Genomic DNA, 21,219 nt, shown 5'->3' with positions numbered 1-21,219 from the left:
AATCTCAGAACTGTCCACAGGCAGTCTCTCAAGCCCAGCTGAGGTCAGTCCCTATGCCCTCTCCTAACGTGCTGGAAAAGCCTCCACGGCCCTCCAAACCCACCTATGCCCACCCTGTCTCCAGTGGATAACGAAGAGAACTAGGGTGAAACCCAGGGCAAGTGCTCGGCCGCTAAGCCACCCCAGCTCCCCCTCCACTTTTACTTTGAGGCAGAGTCTCTTCTAAGATGCTCAGGTTGGTCTTGACCTCATGGGTTTCCCACCTCAGCCTCCTGAGTACTCTCGAGGACCTACCCTTAGTTGGTGCATCTGAGAATTTCAACTTCGAGCATGAGAAGCAAACAAACGTTCTAATTGATCTTTTTTAACAGTTGGGTACTGCTTTATGGGTGTGATTTCCTTTTTCTTCCCTCTAAAATAATCACACCATTTGCTCTGCGGGCTCAGTTTTATAGATCACCAAGTTACCGGCCTTCTCATTGCCGGGCATGTCGCACTTGTAGATGCCACTGCTTTGCCACCTGTGTTTGCTGTGCCTGGCTACCTCACCCGCCTCCATGAGTGGCGCCATGTGGGAGAGCAGTTTCTGGGCTTGAGATTCCCGGCCTGTCTCTTTGGACACTCACCTGCTGGCCCACACCTGAGGACAGCTTTGCTGGTGATGTGTAGTCTGCCTTACCACTGAAGAACAGAAATTCTAGCAAGCAGAATCTCTCTGCAGGTCTAGACGGTGGATATTCTCAATGCCAAGTCCCTACAGGAGTTCTGGGCTTCCTCAAAACATGAATTCTAGAAATTGTGCACAAAATAAATTTTCTATATATGTTTTTCTAAGCAGAAGTCAATGGCTTTTTTTTTTTAAGGATGTCCTAAGGGTTCTTAGCTCTAGAACCACCAAGAACCACTTGTATAAGGATTTAGGAAAAAGAGGTTTTTGTTTTTAAATTAAATATGGTTTTCCCCATATTCCAACCTGCCTGCTTTTTCTACGTTTCAAGAACAGCATCTACTTTATAAGAGTGTGGACTCTATAAAAACTAGTTGGCCAAGATCTTGAAAAAAGGAATGAAACAGAAGAAATACCTTTAAAGGAAAGATAGAGTGTGGGTCATCAAACCAGAAGAGGTTACTAAGTAACAACCTACTAGAGAGTGTCAAAGTTTCAAATGACTTGGGGGAGGGAGCTGGCTGAGGGGACAGCATCTTGTTGTGTAGACCTGGCCAGCCTGGAAGGCATGGAGAGCTACCTGCTTCTGCCTCCCAAGTGTGACAAGATTTTAAAACACTATTTTCTTTTCACTTATTAGTTTGAGAATTAACACAGTCTCATTAATGAGAATACAGTCTAAATTGGCTGTGGAACTATACCCAAAGAGTGAGTACTAAAGGGAGGTGTCAACGCTGGCTTTTAAAAATAATTAACAATTGATGTTCTAAAGAGAGTAGTTAAGAGTGTCTTATACATCATGTTAGTATTTACCTACCTAGCCCTGAAGGAAGGATGCCTGGCCTCAATAAATACCGATCAAATAAATAAATAAAGCTTGAATCAATAAAGAAAAAAAATTTAAAGTAGATCTGAATGGGCAACTTAGAAGCCACAGCCTCCATAGGAAAAGCACACATTACTGTAAATTATTTATAAGACAGAAAAGACGGAAGAACCAAAGCAAGATGGATGCAGAGCCTTATGCTAACGGCTCAAAGACAGGAGAAAACAGGACCCTAAAAAGGAACATATGGAAGATTCCCATGACTCAAAATCCCCCAAAGCCATGAGGACAGCTCAGTGTAGGAATGCTGGTCTAGCATGCATAGGCCCTGAGTGCAAACACCAGAAATATGAAAAGGAAAGGCCAACCAAGCCAACTTTTCCAAAGCAGTAACACACAGGGGCTGGAGAGGTGGATCAGGTGCAAAGAGCACATGCTCCTCCTGCAGAAGACGTGGATTCCATCCCGGTGCCCACATGGTAGTTAACAACCATTTGTAATCTCAGTCCAGGGGACCCAGTGCCCTCTTCTGACTAACTTCTGAGGGCAACACTTCTGGTATCCCATGGGACATAGTTATACATATAAAATACATCTAAAAAACATTAACACAAAAATGAAATTCAAGGGGCTGGAGATGTGGCTCAGAGTTTAAGAGTATTGACTGCTCTTCCAGAGGTCATGAGTTCAATTCCCAGCAACCACATGGTGGCTCACAACCATCTACAATGTGATCTGATGCCCTCCTCTGGCCTGCAGGTGTGCATGCAGGCAAAGCATTGTATACATAATAATAAACAAATAAATATTTTTTAAAAAATGAAATCAAACTAGGAAGGACAGCACACAGCCATATATATATATATACATATGTATATATATATGGATGTGTGCACGCACATATATGTGGGTGCATATATATATTTAATCCTCTGTCCTGCTAGATTTCTTTCCAGTGGTTAACAGGGCCCGCCATATCACAGTTCAGATGACAGGCACACAGTGAAGGAACGCACCTCCTGTTCTTCCGCTGCCGATCTGCACGGCGGGCTGAAGGCTTCCTTCATTTTGCAGTAAATGAGGCAAATGATAATAAATACTCGGCACTTGAAGGGATTTTTTGCTCGTCAACTCTTTCAGTAGCTTTATGGTATTATCTGAAACACAAAAAGACAATTAAGTGGGGAGAAGCCCTTACCTTACAGGAGTAGCTGCTGATTCTTGAAAACTAGATGAGAAGGCTTAGGAGAACTAAAACCAAGCAGGCTCTAAATGTGTCAGCTACATAGGAAGTCAACAGCAAGCATGCGGCCACCAGTGAATTTCACTTTCCTGAATTTTGTTTTTTTTTAAAGGCTAGTTGTTGACACATAGCCCACGTTGGCCTCAAATCTTCTAGGAAGCCATGCTCTTCCATCCCAGGCATGTGCCATGATTCCTGTCTAACTTTCATGTTTTATATATATTAGCATTTCATCAAACTTTTATAGAGAAGATATATTTCTCTAAAATATTCAGTGAAAAAGTTTAAAGAGTATTAGCTGAGAGTGCTCAGCGCGTGTCAATCTTCAAGTGGTTTCAGTTCACCTGGAGGAACCCATGACTCACCGAGCAGCCTGTGGAGCAAATGCTCCTGTTAACTAGACAATACTGCTTTACATTTTCATCAATCTGAAATTTCACCTCCTAAGCTAGAAAGTTAGCATTAAGGACCTGTGGCCACAATGCCACTGAAAATATGATAGGAGATCTCAGATGTGGTGGCTCACGTCTTTAATCTCAGCATTCCAGAGGGAGAGGCAGGCGGATTTCTGTGAGTTCAAGGCCAGCCTGGTCTATAAACTGAGTCAAGAGCAGTCAGGGCTTTTAAGAAGGCTGGAAAGATGGCTCAGTGGTGAAAAGTACTGGCTGCTCTTCCAGAGGACGGTAACTCCAGTCCCAGGAGACCTGACACCTTCTTCCGGCTTCCTTGGGCACTGCTCACATGTGGTACACAGACACACAAGCAGACAAAAACACCCATTTCAAACCCACAAAAATCTATGTTATACATGAAATTTAAGAGGAATCTCACGTGTTAAGAGTCAGAAAGCGGCCGGGCGTGGTGGCGCACGCCTTTAATCCCAGCCCTTGGGAGGCAGAGGCAGGTGGATCGCTGTGAGTTGGAGGCTAGCCTGGTCTACAAAGCGAGTCCAGGACAGCCAAGGCTACACAGAGAAACCTTGTCTCAAAAAGCCAAAAAATAAAAAATAAAAAAATCAGAAAGCAACAGCCTACTCCCGCCCAGCCATGAGCAGCAGCTTGGATGACAGGATAACTGTTTAGACAGAACCAATGCCCTACAACAGCCCTGTCCTGAGACTCGGGCATTTCCTCTGGATGATTTGAGCTCTTCCGCCATCAACAAATAATTATTTGCTTTCTGTCTTGTTCCAGGAGTGATGCCAAGTGTTTGAAAATCACTGATCATCAAAACAAAATCTAATGAAGATCGCAGGGCCTGCCAGGAACGCAACAAATTGGTACACAGAAATGTCCCACAGAGCTATGATTTGGAGGAGGGAAAACGACCCAGGAAAACACTCATTTGCTAATTGGGAAAGGAAATGCTTAATTGGCTTGGTTTATTGTTAGCATATTAGCTATCAAAGTATTTTAGCCAATGTGGTGAGAGCACACTTGTATCCTAAGCACTCAGGAGGCTGAGGCAGGAGGATTGAAGTCTGAGGTTGGCCTGGACTACCCAGTTACTACTTGACCAGCCTGTGCCATGGTTAAGATCTTATCCCATTAAGATAAAATTTAATGTAAATAGTATTTTGAAAAATAATGATTCCAGACATTGTGGTGTGTGCCTTTTATCCCAATACCCTGGAGGCTGAGGCAGGTGTATCTTTGTGAGTTTGAGGCCAGCCTGGTCTACATAGCAAGTTCCAGGATAGCCAGAGCTACAAGAGAAAGGCACTGCCTCAAAAAAAAAAAAAAAAAAAAAAAAAGTAAAATTGCTCAATAGTATAATTTCCAGAGGTAATTAAAAAAAAAAGAAGAAGAAAAAGACTAAAAGGAAACAAAAAATGTTAATAGAAATCAGAGTGTAATTTCTTTAGCTATATCATTCTGTAATTGTATGCTTATAGTGACAGGAGGAAAAGGAGAAACACAAACCTTAAAAATAAAAAATGAGGTCAGTGTTGACATCAAGCTGAAAGGCATCCTGCCTTGATCTGTCCAGAGAACGCAAAGCTGATTCTAAAACTCCTTTCTGGAAGGAGCACTCGAGCCTGGGGTGCTGGCAAAAACAGTGAGCAACTGAACCATCAGAACAGAAGCCCCAAAGCCCCGAAAGAGAGAAGAGGTGCCTCTGCCTGGCCAGAAGTCCCCAGAGAAGGGAGGCTCCATCCCATGCTCCCCAAGTGCGACTATCAACCAGGTTCCCTCCTTGTTAGCGTTCAGACATAAGAGCAAGGACTGCTTGAGCAGCTCAGAGATTTCCCCAGAGGCCATCTAAGGTCCGACATTGGTTATTATCACATGCAGGCTGAAATAAACGCTAAAATTTATTTATTTTTAAACATCTATGTGTGTCTATGTGTGTAGGAAAAGACTCACTCTATATACCATGCAGGACCTGGAATTGAACCTGAGTCACTAGGCTTGGCCTCAAGCTGCTTTTACCCCGTGAGCCATCTTGCTAGCCCAAAAGTTAAAATTTAATCTCCTATGTACGCTTTCAAAAGATACAGGTTCTTCATTAGTGCTGATAAAATGTACAAAACTGAACCACAACAGCGTTCTATCAAAACTAAGTTCAGCAACTAACAAAGATGCATTTATAATCTACCAGAACAGCAAGTTTTGTGTGGTTTTTCTTTCTTAAAAGGGTGCCGCGTGCAGGCTGGCAAACCGTTGGCCAGGCCTCCCGCGCTGCACTCCGTGAGCGTGCGTGCGCTCCTTGCTCAGTACCTGAAAATGTACTCAGGGCAGCTTTACTTCCATTTGTTTCTGCGCCAACTCGGCGAAACTGCTGGACGATGGTGTTCAACTCAGAAGAGCGCTGAGATATCCTGTGTTCCGCTATTCGAAGACGTTCTTTCAGCGCAAGGAATTCTCGTTGATACGCTATTAGTTTTTCTAGAAGCAAAACAAAACGGAAACGTCCTTAGTATGATTTGTCTTTTAGTGTATGTCTTTAAAGAAAAAAAAAATTACACCACTCCGGCTTGAGGTAGCAGGCGAGCACCGAGCTGGAGCAGAACCGGGCGCTGCCATTTCCCTAAACCAGCGTAACTTCCGGCCGTGCTGAAATGGCCAGCCTCCTTCCCAAAGGTAACAGTAGCTCTCACTCCTCCTCAGAGAAGCTTCTTTTGGCAACAGAAGGGAACTATTACAGACTCACAACTGGTCAAACGCAAAGGACAAAGGACACAGAAAGGGGGTCAGATCGTTGGAGCCAGAGGGCCCCAGAGCCTGCTGCCAATGCCTTCTAGACGTGACAAGGAGGCTTGCGCCCATGAACTCTCAACAATGTGGCTGTCCAAATGAGACCTGCCTAACTCGACCACCAGGTGACATACCGATGTGTACGGGGAAGTTTCACAAGGCCCTACGTGCTAGATAAAGACAGGCAGGCCGTGACTGGGGAGGGAGGATGAGGATGAACTCCACGGCAGGTTACCCAATCCCTAAACACACGGAATTAGAAGCACACGTAGGTCCCTGTGCTCACACAGAAGCACCGGGGGAGAGAGAAGTGAATAACCTGCTTCCCACTCAGAAGCTGGGCGCGGACTGGAGTAATAGCCTGGTGACCTTTTCGGCGTGGCCAGCCCGTCCGTGTCTGCTTCCTCCCATACACCCTCCTATCTTGAGGCTGTTCGTCTCATCTATAGCATGTTGGGCTCCCTCCCAACCCCCACCCTGCTCTAGCTTGAGCTTGTTCTCTCAGCTCATCTCTAGACCCTATCTTTAAGGAGGATGCTGTTAGCATACAGGCGATTCAGCTGGCCTGCCCTCGGGGACCTAGCAATTGCCTACGTCACGACTTGAAGCTGCCAGGTACAGTGGGCGCGTGCGTGCGGTCCAATAAAAGGACCACTCACCACGCCCACGCACCCACCCACCCCCACCCCCCTCTGTTCCCAGCATCTTCTCTCCGTTTCTTTCCTCAGCACCCTCTTTTTCTCCCTGTTTCCACTCTCCCCTCCTGTTCACTCGCTGCCTCTACCCTTTCCCCCCAATAAGCCCCCTTTATACCAGATGTGTTGCATGGCGTAATTTCTAAGGGGCACACCTTGGCATGGGCCCGCCACCATAACCCCCTCGCCATTTTACATTTCATAGCAGACGTCACTTGTACTTTACAAAGAGTTTTGATGTAGTTGTGCCTCAAGCTTTGTTGTGCACAAGGACGGAGTTAACGATCACCAGGAAACTTTTGCCAAATTATGTGTGGTAAATATGCCTAAAATAAACCATTTGAGGTCAGACGCTCAAAGTCTGTACCAGCACCGGCTACTGAGTCCCGTTGAGCTAAGCTGCCTTCTCGCCTCCGTCAGATAGCTATCCTGATGGCCATGACGGTCGCAGAGACGCCTGAACATTTCCATATGAGCTGCACTGACTGGACTCTGCCCGCTGTGTACCCACGCACATACACGTGTATATGATATATGCAACAGTAATAGTTATATTACTGTAACTTTAGTTACACTAGAGCTCATGGATTTTAGAGGAAGTTGAGGAAGACACAGGAGGAATTGGAGGAAGGAGGTGGAAGGCTGAAAAGGGATATAAATACAATACTCATGTATAAAGTTCTCAAAATTTTTCTTAATTAAAATTTAAAAATATCTGTACAAATGCTTTCAAAACTTAAGTATGCTTCTTTAAAAAAAAAAAAAAGCCAGGCAGTGGTGGCGCACGCCTTTAATCCCAGCATTTGGGAGGCAGAGGCAGGCGGATCGCTGTGAGTTCGAGGCCAGCCTGGTCTACAAAGAGAGTCCAGGACAGTCAAGGCTACACAGAGAAACCCTGTCTCTAAAAATCCAAAAACAAACAAACAAACAAACAAACCCACATACATAATTAAGGTCAATATTTCGCAAGTCAACACTCACTGCACCAGAATTGAAAAATCACAACAGAACAGTTCCCCGCTTGTTGGACAAGAGAGCCCCTACTGATCTTGCTCTCGGTGAGCATCAGAATGTGCGCGCTCTACCACAGAGTGAAGGCGTCTGAAGGGAGGGGAGACACACGTGAGCCTGGTGCTGAAGCCCTGGGAAAGCGCTGCTCACGGCCCCTCATTCAGGTACACACAGCCAACTCTCTCTCTCTTTTTTTTTTTTTTTTTTTTGGTTTTTCGAGACAGGGTTTCTCTGTGTAGCCTTGACTGTCCTGGACTCACTTTGTAGACCAGGTTGGCCTCGAACTCACAGCAATCCGCCTGCCTCTGCCTCCCGAGTGCTGGGATTAAAGGCGTGCGCCACCACGCCCGGCCAAAGATTTGTTTATTTATTTTTTAAGTATACAGTGTTTTGCCTGCACGTGTGCCTACACGCCAGAAGCGAGTGTCAGATCTCATTACAGATGGTTGTGAGCCACTGTGTGGTTGCTGGGAATTGAACTCAGGACCTTTGGAAGAGCAGGCAGTGCTCTTAGCCTCTGAGCCACCTCTCCAGCCCCCAGCCAACTCTCAACAAGTCTGTGGCCGCGTAATTAGCTGGCGCCGGCACAACTAATTACGAAGCCAGGTAAGCGGCTGGGTCCCCTCCCAGGGCCGATGTAGGAAGGACAGAAATCAGAGAACTGTGACCAGGAAAGACTTTTAAGGGGAGTTCAGGATGGCACTGTGCCCTGTTTACTGATGTGGGTGAGGCACTTCTCTGTGTAAATGGATTAAATGCAAAACGACTAGAAAGCTGGGCGTGGTGGTGGGAGCCGAGGTGCCAGCTCCTCAGAAGACTGACGCAGGAGGTTCAGTGGAGACCACGGGTTCAATACCAACCTGGCAACAGAGCGAGACCCCAGCTCAGAAACAGAGGACTAAGAACATGTTGTAACGGTTATCACAGGAGACAGGATTTATGAACAAAACTGACTGAAGTCATTTGGGAGGTAAAGATAGAAATCGCCTCTTATTCCTGACTGGAAAGACCCAGTCTTGTACAGAAACTCTCCCCTAACCTATGTGACAAACCCAAGGCAGCATTTTCCAGAATGACAACTGGGAAGGAAGGCTTAGGGCACCCTAAAATTTATCTACCAACAGCAGCACTTTTTAAAGTGTCCAGAAAACGATACAGAGAGCACGGACTGAGTTGAGAGCCTATGCTAGGGCGCGGGAGTTAAGTGTGTGGCCGCTCAGTCTAAGACTGTGGACAAGCAGGATCGGCCTCGGCGTCGCCTGAGCCAGCAAGTGGGCTAACTAGCTCTCCACACAGCAGATAATGTCCCTCCCTTAACCCAGGCACGGCCTAAGCACTGGCTTTTGAATGCTATTCGCCACTAAAAAAAGAACTAGAACTCATTGGAGAAAAATAACTTCAAAGTAATAATATTAAAAGGGAAAAAAAAGCGAGTGGCTTGGCTCAGTGGATAAAGGCACTTGCTGCGCAACCCCAGAGACCCAAGTTCGAGTCCCAGAATCCACGTAAGGGTGGAAGGAAAGAGCCAACCCCACAAAGCTGTCCCGCTGGCTTCCACAGACCAGCTGGTCTCTGCACTGCCAACACACACCCACAAGAATAATTGTTTTGGGGTTTTTACTTTCTAGAAGACAAAATGGCAGGACGTTGACAAAAGGACACAAAGCTACATGAGAAACACTCACTAGCTACAGAGGGTGATTTAAATAACAAAACTAAACTACTGATGGTACTAGATTATATAGCCCACTGGATAAACTTAGAACCGATGAGTTCATACCAATAATAGAGTATAACTCTCAGACGAGGGGCAGAGCACATTACAGAAGAACACCAGTTACAACAGGAGGCGGATGGCCACAGCAGTTACTGCTCTGTAGTCATTTCAGCTGTAACTGATTCAGGCAAGAAAGGAGCATTGGATACTGTAACTACCAGGTACAAACCTGGGAAGGAATGAGGTATTTACATCATCTCAAAGTGTCTCCCCACCAAGCACTCATTTTACACAGGAAAATGCTAATTTTAGAGTGGAGAAACTTGGCAGCCATCCCTTAAGGGAGAGGCCACAGCTCTCATCAGCTGTAACAGGTCCGGGACCTCCTGAGGAGAGGCAGGGCTCATGTTGCAGTGCTCTTGCCAAGACCATGTAATCTCAATCTAATCTGAAGGAAACCGCAGGCTTTAGGAAGCCGAGACAATGTGTGAAACACATAGCATGTGCTTCAAGTGCTGTGGACTGGTCATCGCAGACAAAGGTTACGGAAACGCCCAAGACGAAGACTGGAGTCCAGATGGCTCCCGAGTGAGATTAAGAGACAAAACTAAGAAGGTATTCCCGGGCAGGTGTGGTGGCACAAGCCTTTAATCTCAGCACTTGAGAGGCAGAGGCAGGCGAATCGCTATGAGTTCGAGGCCAGGCTACACAAAGAAACCCTGTCTGGAAAAACAAAAATGAACAAACAAAGAAACCTAAGAAGGTATTAAGAACATTGTCAGAAAAACATAGAAGAGGCTGATGGGGGCGAAGAGAGGGAGAGGCTCACACTCCTGGAAATCAGCGTAGAGAGGGCCCCTTGGGCCATGGATAAAGTCACACGGAATTTCTGACCTGGACGCTGCTCTCAGTCCAAAGTCTATGGTGGCAAAAGGGTCCAGGTAGGCCTCGTCCTAGTGCTCATGCAACCTTTGTTTTAGAATCTACCCCTCCATTTTAGAGCTCCCTTCATTATATTCTACCTAGAAAACCCAGAGCTTTCTAGAAGTTTCTAGAATACTCTTACTTAGAATTTTCCCTATTTATATTTCCCAGAAATTTAGTTCAAACTTGAACAAACAAAAATAAATTCCTCCAAGTGACTGATGTGTTTATACAATGCCCCATTATCAAAAATCTGTAGCAAAATTCCTGTCTTTGCTCTGTTTTCCATCATCTGCCTTCTGCAGGCGCCATGGCAGGAGCTGGGGTATTCTCAGCCGCTCACTTCCTGAGTGGGCACCTGCTTTTGCTTATGGTTTTGTTTCCATTACGGATGGAATCTAAAGTGAAAAGCTTCCAAAAAAACACGAAACTGTTGGTGTTTGATCCTTTTGTGACAATGACAATCATGTGACTTGTTAATTTAAAATAACAGTTGTGGGCTCACTACAGGAAAAAACTGATACATAATATAAATGGGCAATATCAGCCAAGGCTACACAGAGAAACCCTGTCTAGAAAAAAGGGGGGGGGCAACATTATAAATGCATAAAGACAGAAATTTAAAAATTTTAAACAATAGAGCCATCTAATTAACAGGATATGGGGTTTACTACTGAATTTTGTAAACATTAAAGTTAACAAAAATTACAGCTCCATATTTGTTTATTATTTAAGAAATTAAGAACTATCGAACTGAAATTCTGGTTGCAAAGTACATTGATTACTTGCTCTGTCCCCAAATTAGAAAAAAAAAGAAAGAAAGAAAGAAAAGGAGGACAAGACTACTCCTGAAGTACGTAGAAGTTTTTATTTAAGGGAGAAAGCAGGCAGAAAGAAGAGTCTAGCCTCAACAGAAAAGATGAAGCAAGAGATGAGCCACAGAGCAAGAGACGCAGCCTGGGGCAAGAGGCGGGCGTGGCCAAAGGGTTGAGTTATAGGGATCACGCTGGGGGGGGGGGGGGGAGTGAGAAAGTCTAACCCCTATAGGGAGGGGGTCAGGGAGGGGACAGGACAAGAAATGCTGGGAGGAGCCACAGGTACTGAGGGATGCTGGGAGAGCTGGGAGGAGCAAGAGATACTGAGGGATGCGGGGAGAGCTGAGAAGAGCCACAGGTACTGAGGGATGCTGGGAGAGCTGAGAAGAGCCACCAGTACTGAGTGAGACTAGTCCTGAGTTCAAAACCTAGTAATTCCCTGCATGTCCTACCTCTCTTTCACACAGAAAAACTTTTAAACATATGCACATGCACGCATGCACACACACACACACACACACACACACACACACACACACACACACAAATGAACAACTCAGAAACACCATTCTTAAGCCTACAGACAATTTTCAGGAACACACTATCTTTGAAAGGTATTACATTTCAGTTTTTTTTTTAAGATGTATTTATTTATACAGTGTTCTGCCTGCACATTCACCCACAGGCCAGAAGAGGGCACCAGACCTCATTATAGATGGTTATAAGCCACCATGTGGTTGCTGGGAATTGAACTCAGAACCTTTGGAACAACAGTCAGCGCTCTTAACCTCTGAGTCATCTCTCCAGCCCCATTTCAGTTTATTTTTAAAAATCCACATTGGTCGTTCTTATACAATCAACTTAAAACTGAAAGACAGGGCTCTGGGAGAAATGGAAGGCAATTTGCCACTTGCAGAGTACTCAGATATGCTGAGAGGAGAGGGGCACCGGGAGACGGGAGAGAAAGGAAGGAGAAGGACAAGAGGAGCGAAGGGAGAATAAACAAACACTAGATTCCAAAGGCAGTTTGGGGAGCCCAAACAGGACCCCAAACAACACAGGCAGAGAGAATTTAACAGCTCCCCGGGCTGCTTTCTCCAAAGACATACAGCAGGCCCACAGAGTAGGAGCGAAATGAAACCCCCACCCCTCTACTCCCATTTTGGGTCTATGTACTCAGATTCCAGTTTGACTCGCCCTGGGTCTAAAGCCAGCCTCAACCACCTCCTTTCTCTTCAAGGATGGAGGCACAAAGATAAAAGTCACGGTCCTATGACAGTGGCCACTGAGAGTTCCAGGAACCACATATCTGACAGGACAGACCAACCCAGATAGGGATCATTATGCAAACCGCAAGACCACACCCTGGAGGAGAGTAAGTTTACCGAAACCAGACTGGTCCAGTTTAAGCAGTAACAGCGGTAACAACCTCAGAACCCTAGCAGGACCAGACCTACAGCCATGAGACGGTGCCTTGACCAGAACTGCTTAACTGCACATGCTCTAGCTATAGCCCAATCCTCCTCTATGTAAACCTCAAGCCCATGTCTGGACCCCGAAGACGACCTTGGGGTCACTGGACCCCTTTATCTGTTTCTCTTCCCACTGCAGCCTCTGATGATATGTTTGCTTCTACTTTTTGCCCCTCCTCATCTCTTTGACCGCCATGTTGACTGGCCAAGCCTAGGCTGTCAGGGATGCAGGAGTCCTACAAGTCCAATGACAGACAGACCATCCCTGCCCACAACAGAGAGGCAATGCTCATAAAAAAACACCAGTCAGCTCCATTTCCTCAGCCTCAACCTCCGTGTAAGGCAGCTGGAAGGGCCGATCAAACCAGAATGGCAGACTTCTCTCTAGAGAAATGCTGGTGCTCTGGGTGAGAGGGAAGGCCTGAGGTCAGCTGGCTCTTTCCACAGTGAGGTGGAAGGTGGACATCCACAGACCACCCACTCAGAAGTGTCCAACACTGTCCTCACAATTTAGACCCAACAAGTCCAGAGTTTATGGCATTCTCTCCCCAGGTGCGATGGCTTTTTATTCATTAGCATCAAAATACATCAGACTAAGCCCCAACTTTCCTCCTTCATCTCCTTCCTGTTACCCACATGGCCAGGGGACCCACAGGCAGAAGCTAACCAAAAAGTGTAGTGCCATAAAGCACAAGATGGGGTGTGGGGGTGTTCTCAGAGTCTCTGGTACACATCTTTTTCAAAAGTGACTTCCGAGTGTTCTGCCGGGTTACCCTGGAGGACACACGGAGGTGTCGCATACACAGGGACGTGTCCAAGCTCACAAGGACAAAGGGAGCTCATGAGTGCATTCCATCAGACACCCTTTAAACTTAAAGGAATGAGATTAACTCATTTCCGATTTCTCTACACCCACAGGACAAGACCCGTATTTGCGGGTGTCACGACCAGAAAAGCTCCCGAACACAGCTGCTATGTCCCTCCATCACCCTAAGGTAGAGCAATCATTAACGGGGTGATTCAAAACTTCACGCAGGTACAGGCTTGGTAAAAGTGGCCAAGAAGGAAAGCTAATGCTGCTGCATAGAGCTATGTGGCATTAGAGACACAGTCTTTTGTTGTTGTTGCTTTGTTTTGGAGGCAGGATTTCTCTGTGTAGCCTTGGCTATCCTGTACTTGCTTTGTAGACCAGGCTGGCCTCAAACTCACAGAGATCTGCCTGTCTCTGTCTCCCGAGTACTAGGGTTAAAGGCCACCACACCCGGTTTCTTAATCTAAACATATTTGCTCGGGTTTTTTTTTCCTGTGAGGGAAAAGCAGTATGTTTTTTCATAACTTTATTATAAATTCCATTATCATAGTGAAATGGGGGGGACAGCTGCATGGCTTAGAAGGGTATTTATTTTAGTCGACTTAGTTTTTTTACTTAGAGAAAGAAAGAAAGAAAGAAAGAAAGAAAGAAAGGAAGGAAGGAAGAAAGAAAGAAAAACTAAATGTGGGGCTGGAAAAATGGCTCAGTGGTTAAGAGCACAGAGGTCATGCGTTCAATTCCCAGCACCCACAAACAACTCAAAATCATCCGTAAGTCCAGTCTTAGGGGACTCGCTGCTCTCTCCTGGCCTCCATAGGCACTGTACACACACGGTGCACTAACACACATCAGGTAAAACACATAGAATAAAAATAAAAGCATTAGTCAGCTGGCGGGGTGAGCGTAAAGGCCGTCAGCAGTCTGTCTGCACGCCATTCTAGTCCCTTTGACTCACTTTGTGCAGTAGGTAGGTCCCCACAGCTGTCTGGCCACAGTTCACTCTTCACTTTCTGTTTTGAAAACTTGTTTGTTTGTTTCAAATGTTAGGGATCCAACCCAGGACTTCTTACAGACATGCAAGGTAATCATCTTTCATACTGAACCACTTCTCCAGACCTTGGAGAGTACTTTTAAACACTGACATTTCCTGACTTTTAGTCTTTCTCTGAAGTCTTCCAAAGAATAAAGAAAATACTCTTTAAAAAAAAAAAAAATTTACTTATTTATTATGCCTGCATGTACACCTGAAGGCCAGAAGAGGGCACCAGATCACGTTATAGATGGTTGTGAGCCACCATGTGGTTGCTGGGAATTGAACTCAGGCCCTCTGGAAGAACAGCCAGCGCTCTTAACCACTGAGCCATCTCTCCAGCCCAAGAAAATATTCTTAAAGGATAAAATTCAGTCTGAGAACTACCATTTCATTCACCAGACTCTTTATAAATCCACAATAACGCAACGGGCTCTAAGATGACCTGGGGGTCCTCTCTGCCCTGGGGTCCCCAGCCCAGCACTAGCCCCTCACCTTCAGCGTGAGAAGGGAAGGAGAGGGCTTTCTTCTCATCAGTGGAATACACGCTACAGCACATGGTGTCCTTGTAGGCTAATATATTACAGGAGACTGTCTGGCAAATGCTCTCTCTACAAAGACCCCTCCATCTCCACCTGAGCCTGGCTTTGAAGAAGCGAGAAGCTGGCCAGCAAGGCCCACGTAACAAGAGCTCAGAGCTTCCTCCAGCCGAGACCTAACAGCAGGCATGGCTTCACTCCTACAACCACAGAGAATGAGCTCCGCCAACAAACCTCAAAGATTCTGGACAAGCGTTCTTCCCCAGGCAAGTCTCAAGACAATGGTGCAGATAGATGACACCTTCCGTTCACATGTCTCAGGCCCTAGGTGGAGAGCCCAGGAGAGCATCCTGGGCCACTGTGAGATCATACAGTGAGTGCCACTTTTAGGCACAAGAGCTGTGGTAATTTTTAAGTGTAGAAGTTTATAACACATAACAGACAACTATTAACAATGTATATTATGAAGTTGTCCATAAAGACTCAGAATATGAATTTTTGGTTGAAGAATTATCCTTGAAGAAAATTTTCAAGATCAAGATATCTGTAATACAGGACACATTTCCTGTATTTGCTATGGACCGGTAACGGCCAGGACCTGTCCACAGCCATTCTCTGGGAAGCAAAAGGCACATACAGTGAAGCTTGGAACCCAAGAACTAACAGATTGAGGTCTCATTACCTTGTCTGTTCCAGATGGGGATTAGAAAATGCAGCAACCTGGGCACCAGCAAGGGCCACAAGAACAAACAAACAAACAAGCAACAACAACAACAAACAGCAACAACAAAGCCACAGGGCTAGAGAGATGCTCAGCGGTTTAGAATGCTTGCTGCTCTGGCCGAGGACCAGAGTTCAGTTCCCAGCACCCATGCCAGGTGACTCAGAACCACATGTAACTCCATTCCAAGGAATCTGATAGCCTCGTGTAGCCTCTGCAGATGCAACATACTTGAAGGAAGGAAGGGAGGGAGCAAGGGAGGGAGAGAGATGTTGGGTTCACTATAGCCAAAAGGCTACGGATGAAGCAACCGAGCCATGCAGGAAGCTTCCAGATAAAAACTATTCTACTCTAGTCACACACACACACACGCACACGCACACGCACACGCACACGCGCGCACACACACACACACCTCAAGAAAATCCCTGATTTTGGCCACCAACCATGGCCAAGTCTAAACCTCCACTCTTTGCAACTGTCACAAGGTCCTGGTGACATGAACACACAGGATACATTTTATACTGCTGAGTGTAGAGGGTTTTCATCCTATTCTAGCTGCAAGGCCTCTCTAATGAGGGAGGGGTCAATGGAGACCACGAGGAGACATAACAATGGGGCACTTCTTGTAGTCAGGGAGTGCCCACTCACTTGCCCAGGAGTGCCCACTCACCTGCCCAGGAGGGCCCACTCACCTGCCCAGGAGTGCCCACTCACCTGCCCAGGAGTGCCCACTCACGTGCCCAGGAGTGCCCACTCAGCTGCCCAGGAGTGCCCACTCAGCTGCCCAGGAGTACCCACTCACCTGCCCAGGAGTGCCCACTCAGCTGCCCAGGAGTGCCCACACAGCTGCCCAGGAGTGCCCACTCAGCTGCCCAGGAGTGCCCACTCAGCTGCCCAGGAGTGCCCACACAGCTGCCCAGGAGTGCCCACTCAGCTGCCCAGGAGTACCCACTCAACTGCCCAGGAGTACCCACTCACCTGCCCAGGAGTGCCCACTCACGTGCCCAGGAGTGCCCACTCAGCTGCCCAGGAGTGCCCACTCACCTGCCCAGGAGTGCCCACACAGCTGCCCAGGAGTACCCACTCAGCTGCCCAGGAGTACCCACTCAGCTGCCCAGGAGTGCCCACTCAGCTGCCCAGGAATACCCACTCAGCTGCCCAGGAGTGCCCACTCAGCTGCCCAGGAATACCCACTCAGCTGCCCAGGAGTGCCCACTCAGCTGCCCAGGAATACCCACTCAGCTGCCCAGGAGTGCCCACTCAGCTACCCAGGAGTGCCCACTCAGCTGCCCAGGAGTGCCCACTCAGCTGCCCAGGAGTGCCCACTCAGCTGCCCAGGAGTGCCCACACAGCTGCCCAGGAGTGCCCACTCAGCTACCCAGGAGTGCCCACACAGCTGCCCAGGAATACCCACACAGCTGCCCAGGAGTGCCCACACAGCTGCCCAGGAGTACCCACTCAGCAGCCCAGGAGTGCCCACTCAGCTGCCCAGGAGTGCCCACACAGCTGCCCAGGAGTGCCCACTCAGCTACCCAGGAGTGCCCACTCAGCTGCCCAGGAGTGCCCACTCAGCTACCCAGGAGTACCCACTCAGCTACCCAGGAGTGCCCACACAGCTGCCCAGGAGTGCCCACACAGCTGCCCAGGAGTACCCACTCAGCTACCCAGGAGTGCCCACTCAGCTGCCCAGGAGTGCCCACTCAGCTGCCCAGGAGTGCCCACTCAGCTGCCCAGGAGTGCCCACTCAGCTGCCCAGGAGTGCCCACTCAGCTGCCCAGGAGTGCCCACTCAGCTGCCCAGGAGTGCCCACTCAGCTGCCCAGGAGTGCCCTCACAGCTGCCCAGGAGTGCCCACTCACCTGCCCAGGAGTACCCACACAGCTGCCCAGGAGTACCCACTCAGCTGCCCAGGAGTGCCCACACAGCTGCCCAGGAGTGCCCACTCAGCTGCCCAGGAGTACCCACTCAGCTGCCCAGGAGTGCCCACTCACCTGCCCAGGAGTGCCCACTCAGCTGCCCAGGAGTACCCACTCAGCTGCCCAGGAGTGCCCACTCAGCTGCCCAGGAGTACCCACTCAGCTGCCCAGGAGTGCCCACTCACCTGCCCAGGAGTACCCACACAGCTGCCCAGGAGTACCCACTCAGCTGCCCAGGAGTTCCTGACTCCTCCCCTTCTGTCCTCATGGACTCTGGAATCCTACTCCATCTGCTTACCCTGAGGCCTTGCCACCCTCCTCCTCCACATCCATGCTCCTACAGACCCTTAAAGGACGCCAGCTGACATCTGAGATGATCTCTAGTGTGATCCGACATCATTCTTTGATGCCCCATGACCAAACTACTCAGAATTCTCCAAGCACACTGCACGGCTAGAATGCAGGACCATCCCCCAAGCCAAACGTCTCCATCTTCAGTCTGCTGGGCCTGTTCCCAGTGGATCATCCCAGCTGGGCTTGTTGACCTTCCGACCCTCATGGACAGAGGGAAATATAGCAATATTTATATTAGAAATTAAGATCTATCACAAATAACATGCTATAAAAGTAAGGGCATTTCCAGCAGGGTGTGGCAGTGTTCACCTTTAATCTCAGCACACAGGAGGCAGAGGCAGGCGGATCTCTGTGAATTCAAGGCCAGGATGGTCTACAAAGCAAGTCTAGGACAGCCAAGGCTACACAGGGAAATTCTGTCTCGAAAACAAACAAAAAGTAAAGACATTTTCAAAACCATAGCAAGGCTGGGCATGGTGATACATGCTGTAGCCCCATGCTTGGGAGCCTAACACGGAAGGGTTTTGAGCTTGAGTTTCGCCTGAGCTACACAGTGATACCCTTCCCAACAACACAAAACAAAACTAATAGTGAAGAGAGCAATATGTTTTATCAACTCTTACTCACGGCTGGCTTAACTGAAAACAGCTAAATTCTCACGACCACTTCTGCTCTTTTACAACAGGCACAGGCAAAGCACTCTCAATTACTACTATGAAATAATCTTACATTTGTGAGTCTCCTAGTGTTACTGTGAAAAAGATTCTTACAGGCGAGAGCCTCCTGAGCAGGACTAGAGGCCCTGGTTCCTTGTATTACATTTTGAGAGCCACCAGTCCAGAAAAATGTTGCAAATGCCACCGTTGCTGTGGATCCCTCTTGGTAGCACTTTAAAATCCCCGTGTGTCTGCGTCCTATTGCGTTGTTGTGTGCTTGCCCACTGAGGCTGAAAGGGACAAGGTGCTTTTATCTATACCCCAGTGGGTCTACAGCTGGACAACCGCTCCTATCTCTAAGATCTAATTGGCAGTCTTCCTGAAGCAGCGCCATAAAGTCAGCTAGCTAATGTTCCCTAATAACCCAATGTTCTCAATTTAGCCTCCTCTAATATGTCAGCCATGAATAATTTCCTTTCAGAGTTAAGAATACATCCAGCACAGATTCCAGACAACCTCAGGCACAGCACAGGTCTAACCAGCTTTCCAACCTGGAAAAATTCGATTAAAAGACGGTTGTAGGAAATGGCTGACAGTCAACTAAGCTGAAGAGAAAATAATGCCAGTCCCAGTCCAGGGGGCCCAACTGTCAACTCTAATACATAAACAGGACAGGCTGCTGGCCAAGTGGGCAGAGGCGAGAGAGAGCTCCACACTCTAGCCACTCTTTAGGACTTGTTTAAAATCAGGTTCTTATTTATAACGCCTAACGACCGTTTTCACGCCGAGGGACAACAGCGTGGTGAAAACACTGCCGAGCCATGATTTCATGCGCCAGATTTTCAGAGCCTGAGGAATCAGTCCTGGGGGTCATGGCCCCCACAAAGGCTGCACATCACTGCACCTGACGAGACAGGGGGTGCTTGGCTTCTGGCATAAAGGAGTGAAGAGGATCACAAATGCTCTCCCTAAGAAAGCAACTATAAAGCTGGTTAAGAGTCAGAAACAGCCATTTCAGTAACTCTGGAAATAAACCAGAGACAGTTAACAGACTGGCAAGTGTTTATTCATAAAAAAAAAAAAAAACTGTCTGGATTTGGGTTCTGAGGAACAGCACAAAGCCTCGCTTTCTTGCAGAAGCCACCCTCATCACTCCCCAGTGCTGTCCTGTCAGAAGGTCAGCATGGGGTGGGAGGGGCAGGCCTTGGAAACCAACTTTGCTGATCCTTCAAAGGGTTCATCTCACCCTGGATGTTGCCAGCGCACTCGGCAATCTACAAGGCAGATTAAGACCAGCCTCAGGCTACTGTTCCACTTGGAGAGGGCAATGGGCTGGCAGGCCAGCCAGCCACTCAACAGGAGCTGCAGGAAGACAGCCCTTCGAGGCTTAAAATGTTGACAGGAGGCTCTGAGCATGCCCAGCACCTGGCCAACAGAACCTGTGCGCACACAGAGAAGAATCAGAGCAGCAGAGGGAAGCCATGCTGGGACAGATGGGAAAACGGCCCAGAATACAGCTGCCCACTTGGCTGTACAACTGAGACTGTCTTACGGAGCGGAACAAGTGCCTTCACCCAGTATCAAGCTGAACCCCACACTGGGTGGGCACCAGTGTGGGTATCACCCCGCCCCCCCAGAAAGGCATAGGCTTAACAAGAAAGGCAAACCAAAACCCAACTACTGAGCCATCACATACAGTGGGTATGACAGAGTTTGAGACTTAGTCCATCTGGGTACCAAACCACTAGCTAACAAAGCAACAATCACCAGCACCTTCAGGGGTATTAAATAAGAATCCTGTTTGCATCAATGTATGGAGTAGCTAACAACATTCATTAGACTGGTAGGAAAGAAAAAAAAAAAGTATGACCTGGGCCTGCAAGAAAGCTCAGCTGGTAAGGCACTTGCTGCATAGCCTGACTATCTGAGTTCAATTCCCAAAACTCACATAGTAGAAAGAAAGTGTTCTCTGACCTCCACAGGCATGGCCTGGCCTGGCACATGCACACACATCGCAAAAGAAAACAACTGTTTTGTTTTTTTTTAATGTGACCTAAATTGGAGGTAGAGGAGTAAGAAGCAATCAAAGGAAATGGTCATGGAGGGCGACAAGCTTTTGAGTTTAGCAAAGACTTCGAGACAGCTACTCTAAACACGCTTTTAAAACTAAATAAAGCCAGCAGGGCGTGGTGGCACACTCCTTTAATCCCAGCATTCCGGAGGCTGACGCAGGCAGAGCTCTGAGTTCTAGGACAGCCTGGCCTACAAAGCAAGTCCAGGACAGCCAGGACTACACAAAGAAAACCCTGTCTCAAAAAAACAAACCAAACCGAAACAAAACTAAAACAAAAAGCTAAATAAAACCAAGTCGGATGGTGGTGGAACGGGAGTTTAATCCCAGCACTTGGGAGGCGAAGAAACCACATCTCATAAAACAAAAACAATAACAAAACAACAAACAAAAGCCTAAATGAAGCCATGTTGAAAGATGAAAGGCAAATGCAATGAAGCTGACTCAAAGGAAAGGGAAAAACAAGAGGGGGAAAAATAAAAGATGGAACAAAATGGAAACTAGAGCGGGAACTTACTTCAGAGGCCCAGCCACAGCTCAGCTGCCGACGGA

The 21,219-nt window shown here is 47.6% G+C and overlaps 1 protein-coding gene across 4 annotated transcripts in view; it reads right to left on the bottom strand.

Annotated features, from left to right (window-relative positions):
* The window catches only part of MGAT4A (alpha-1,3-mannosyl-glycoprotein 4-beta-N-acetylglucosaminyltransferase A), a 101,183-nt gene that overhangs the window by 55,871 nt on the left and 24,093 nt on the right, over nt 1-21,219 (bottom strand). For all 4 annotated transcript variants that reach the window (XM_084754618.1, XM_084754619.1, XM_084754621.1 and 1 more), the window contains exons 3-4: nt 5,457-5,624; nt 2,510-2,650 (exon numbers count right to left, since the gene is read on the bottom strand). In XM_084754618.1, coding sequence (XP_084610744.1) covers nt 2,510-2,650; nt 5,457-5,624 — 309 coding nt within the window. The remainder of the gene's footprint in view (nt 1-2,509; nt 2,651-5,456; nt 5,625-21,219) is intronic.

The sequence above is a fragment of the Acomys minous genome, assembly GCF_964271855.1.
Source record: "Acomys minous genome assembly, chromosome: 13".
NCBI lineage: Eukaryota > Metazoa > Chordata > Mammalia > Rodentia > Muridae > Acomys > Acomys minous.
Note: the sequence above shows the minus strand (reverse complement) of the source record. Positions and strands in the feature narration are given on the sequence as shown.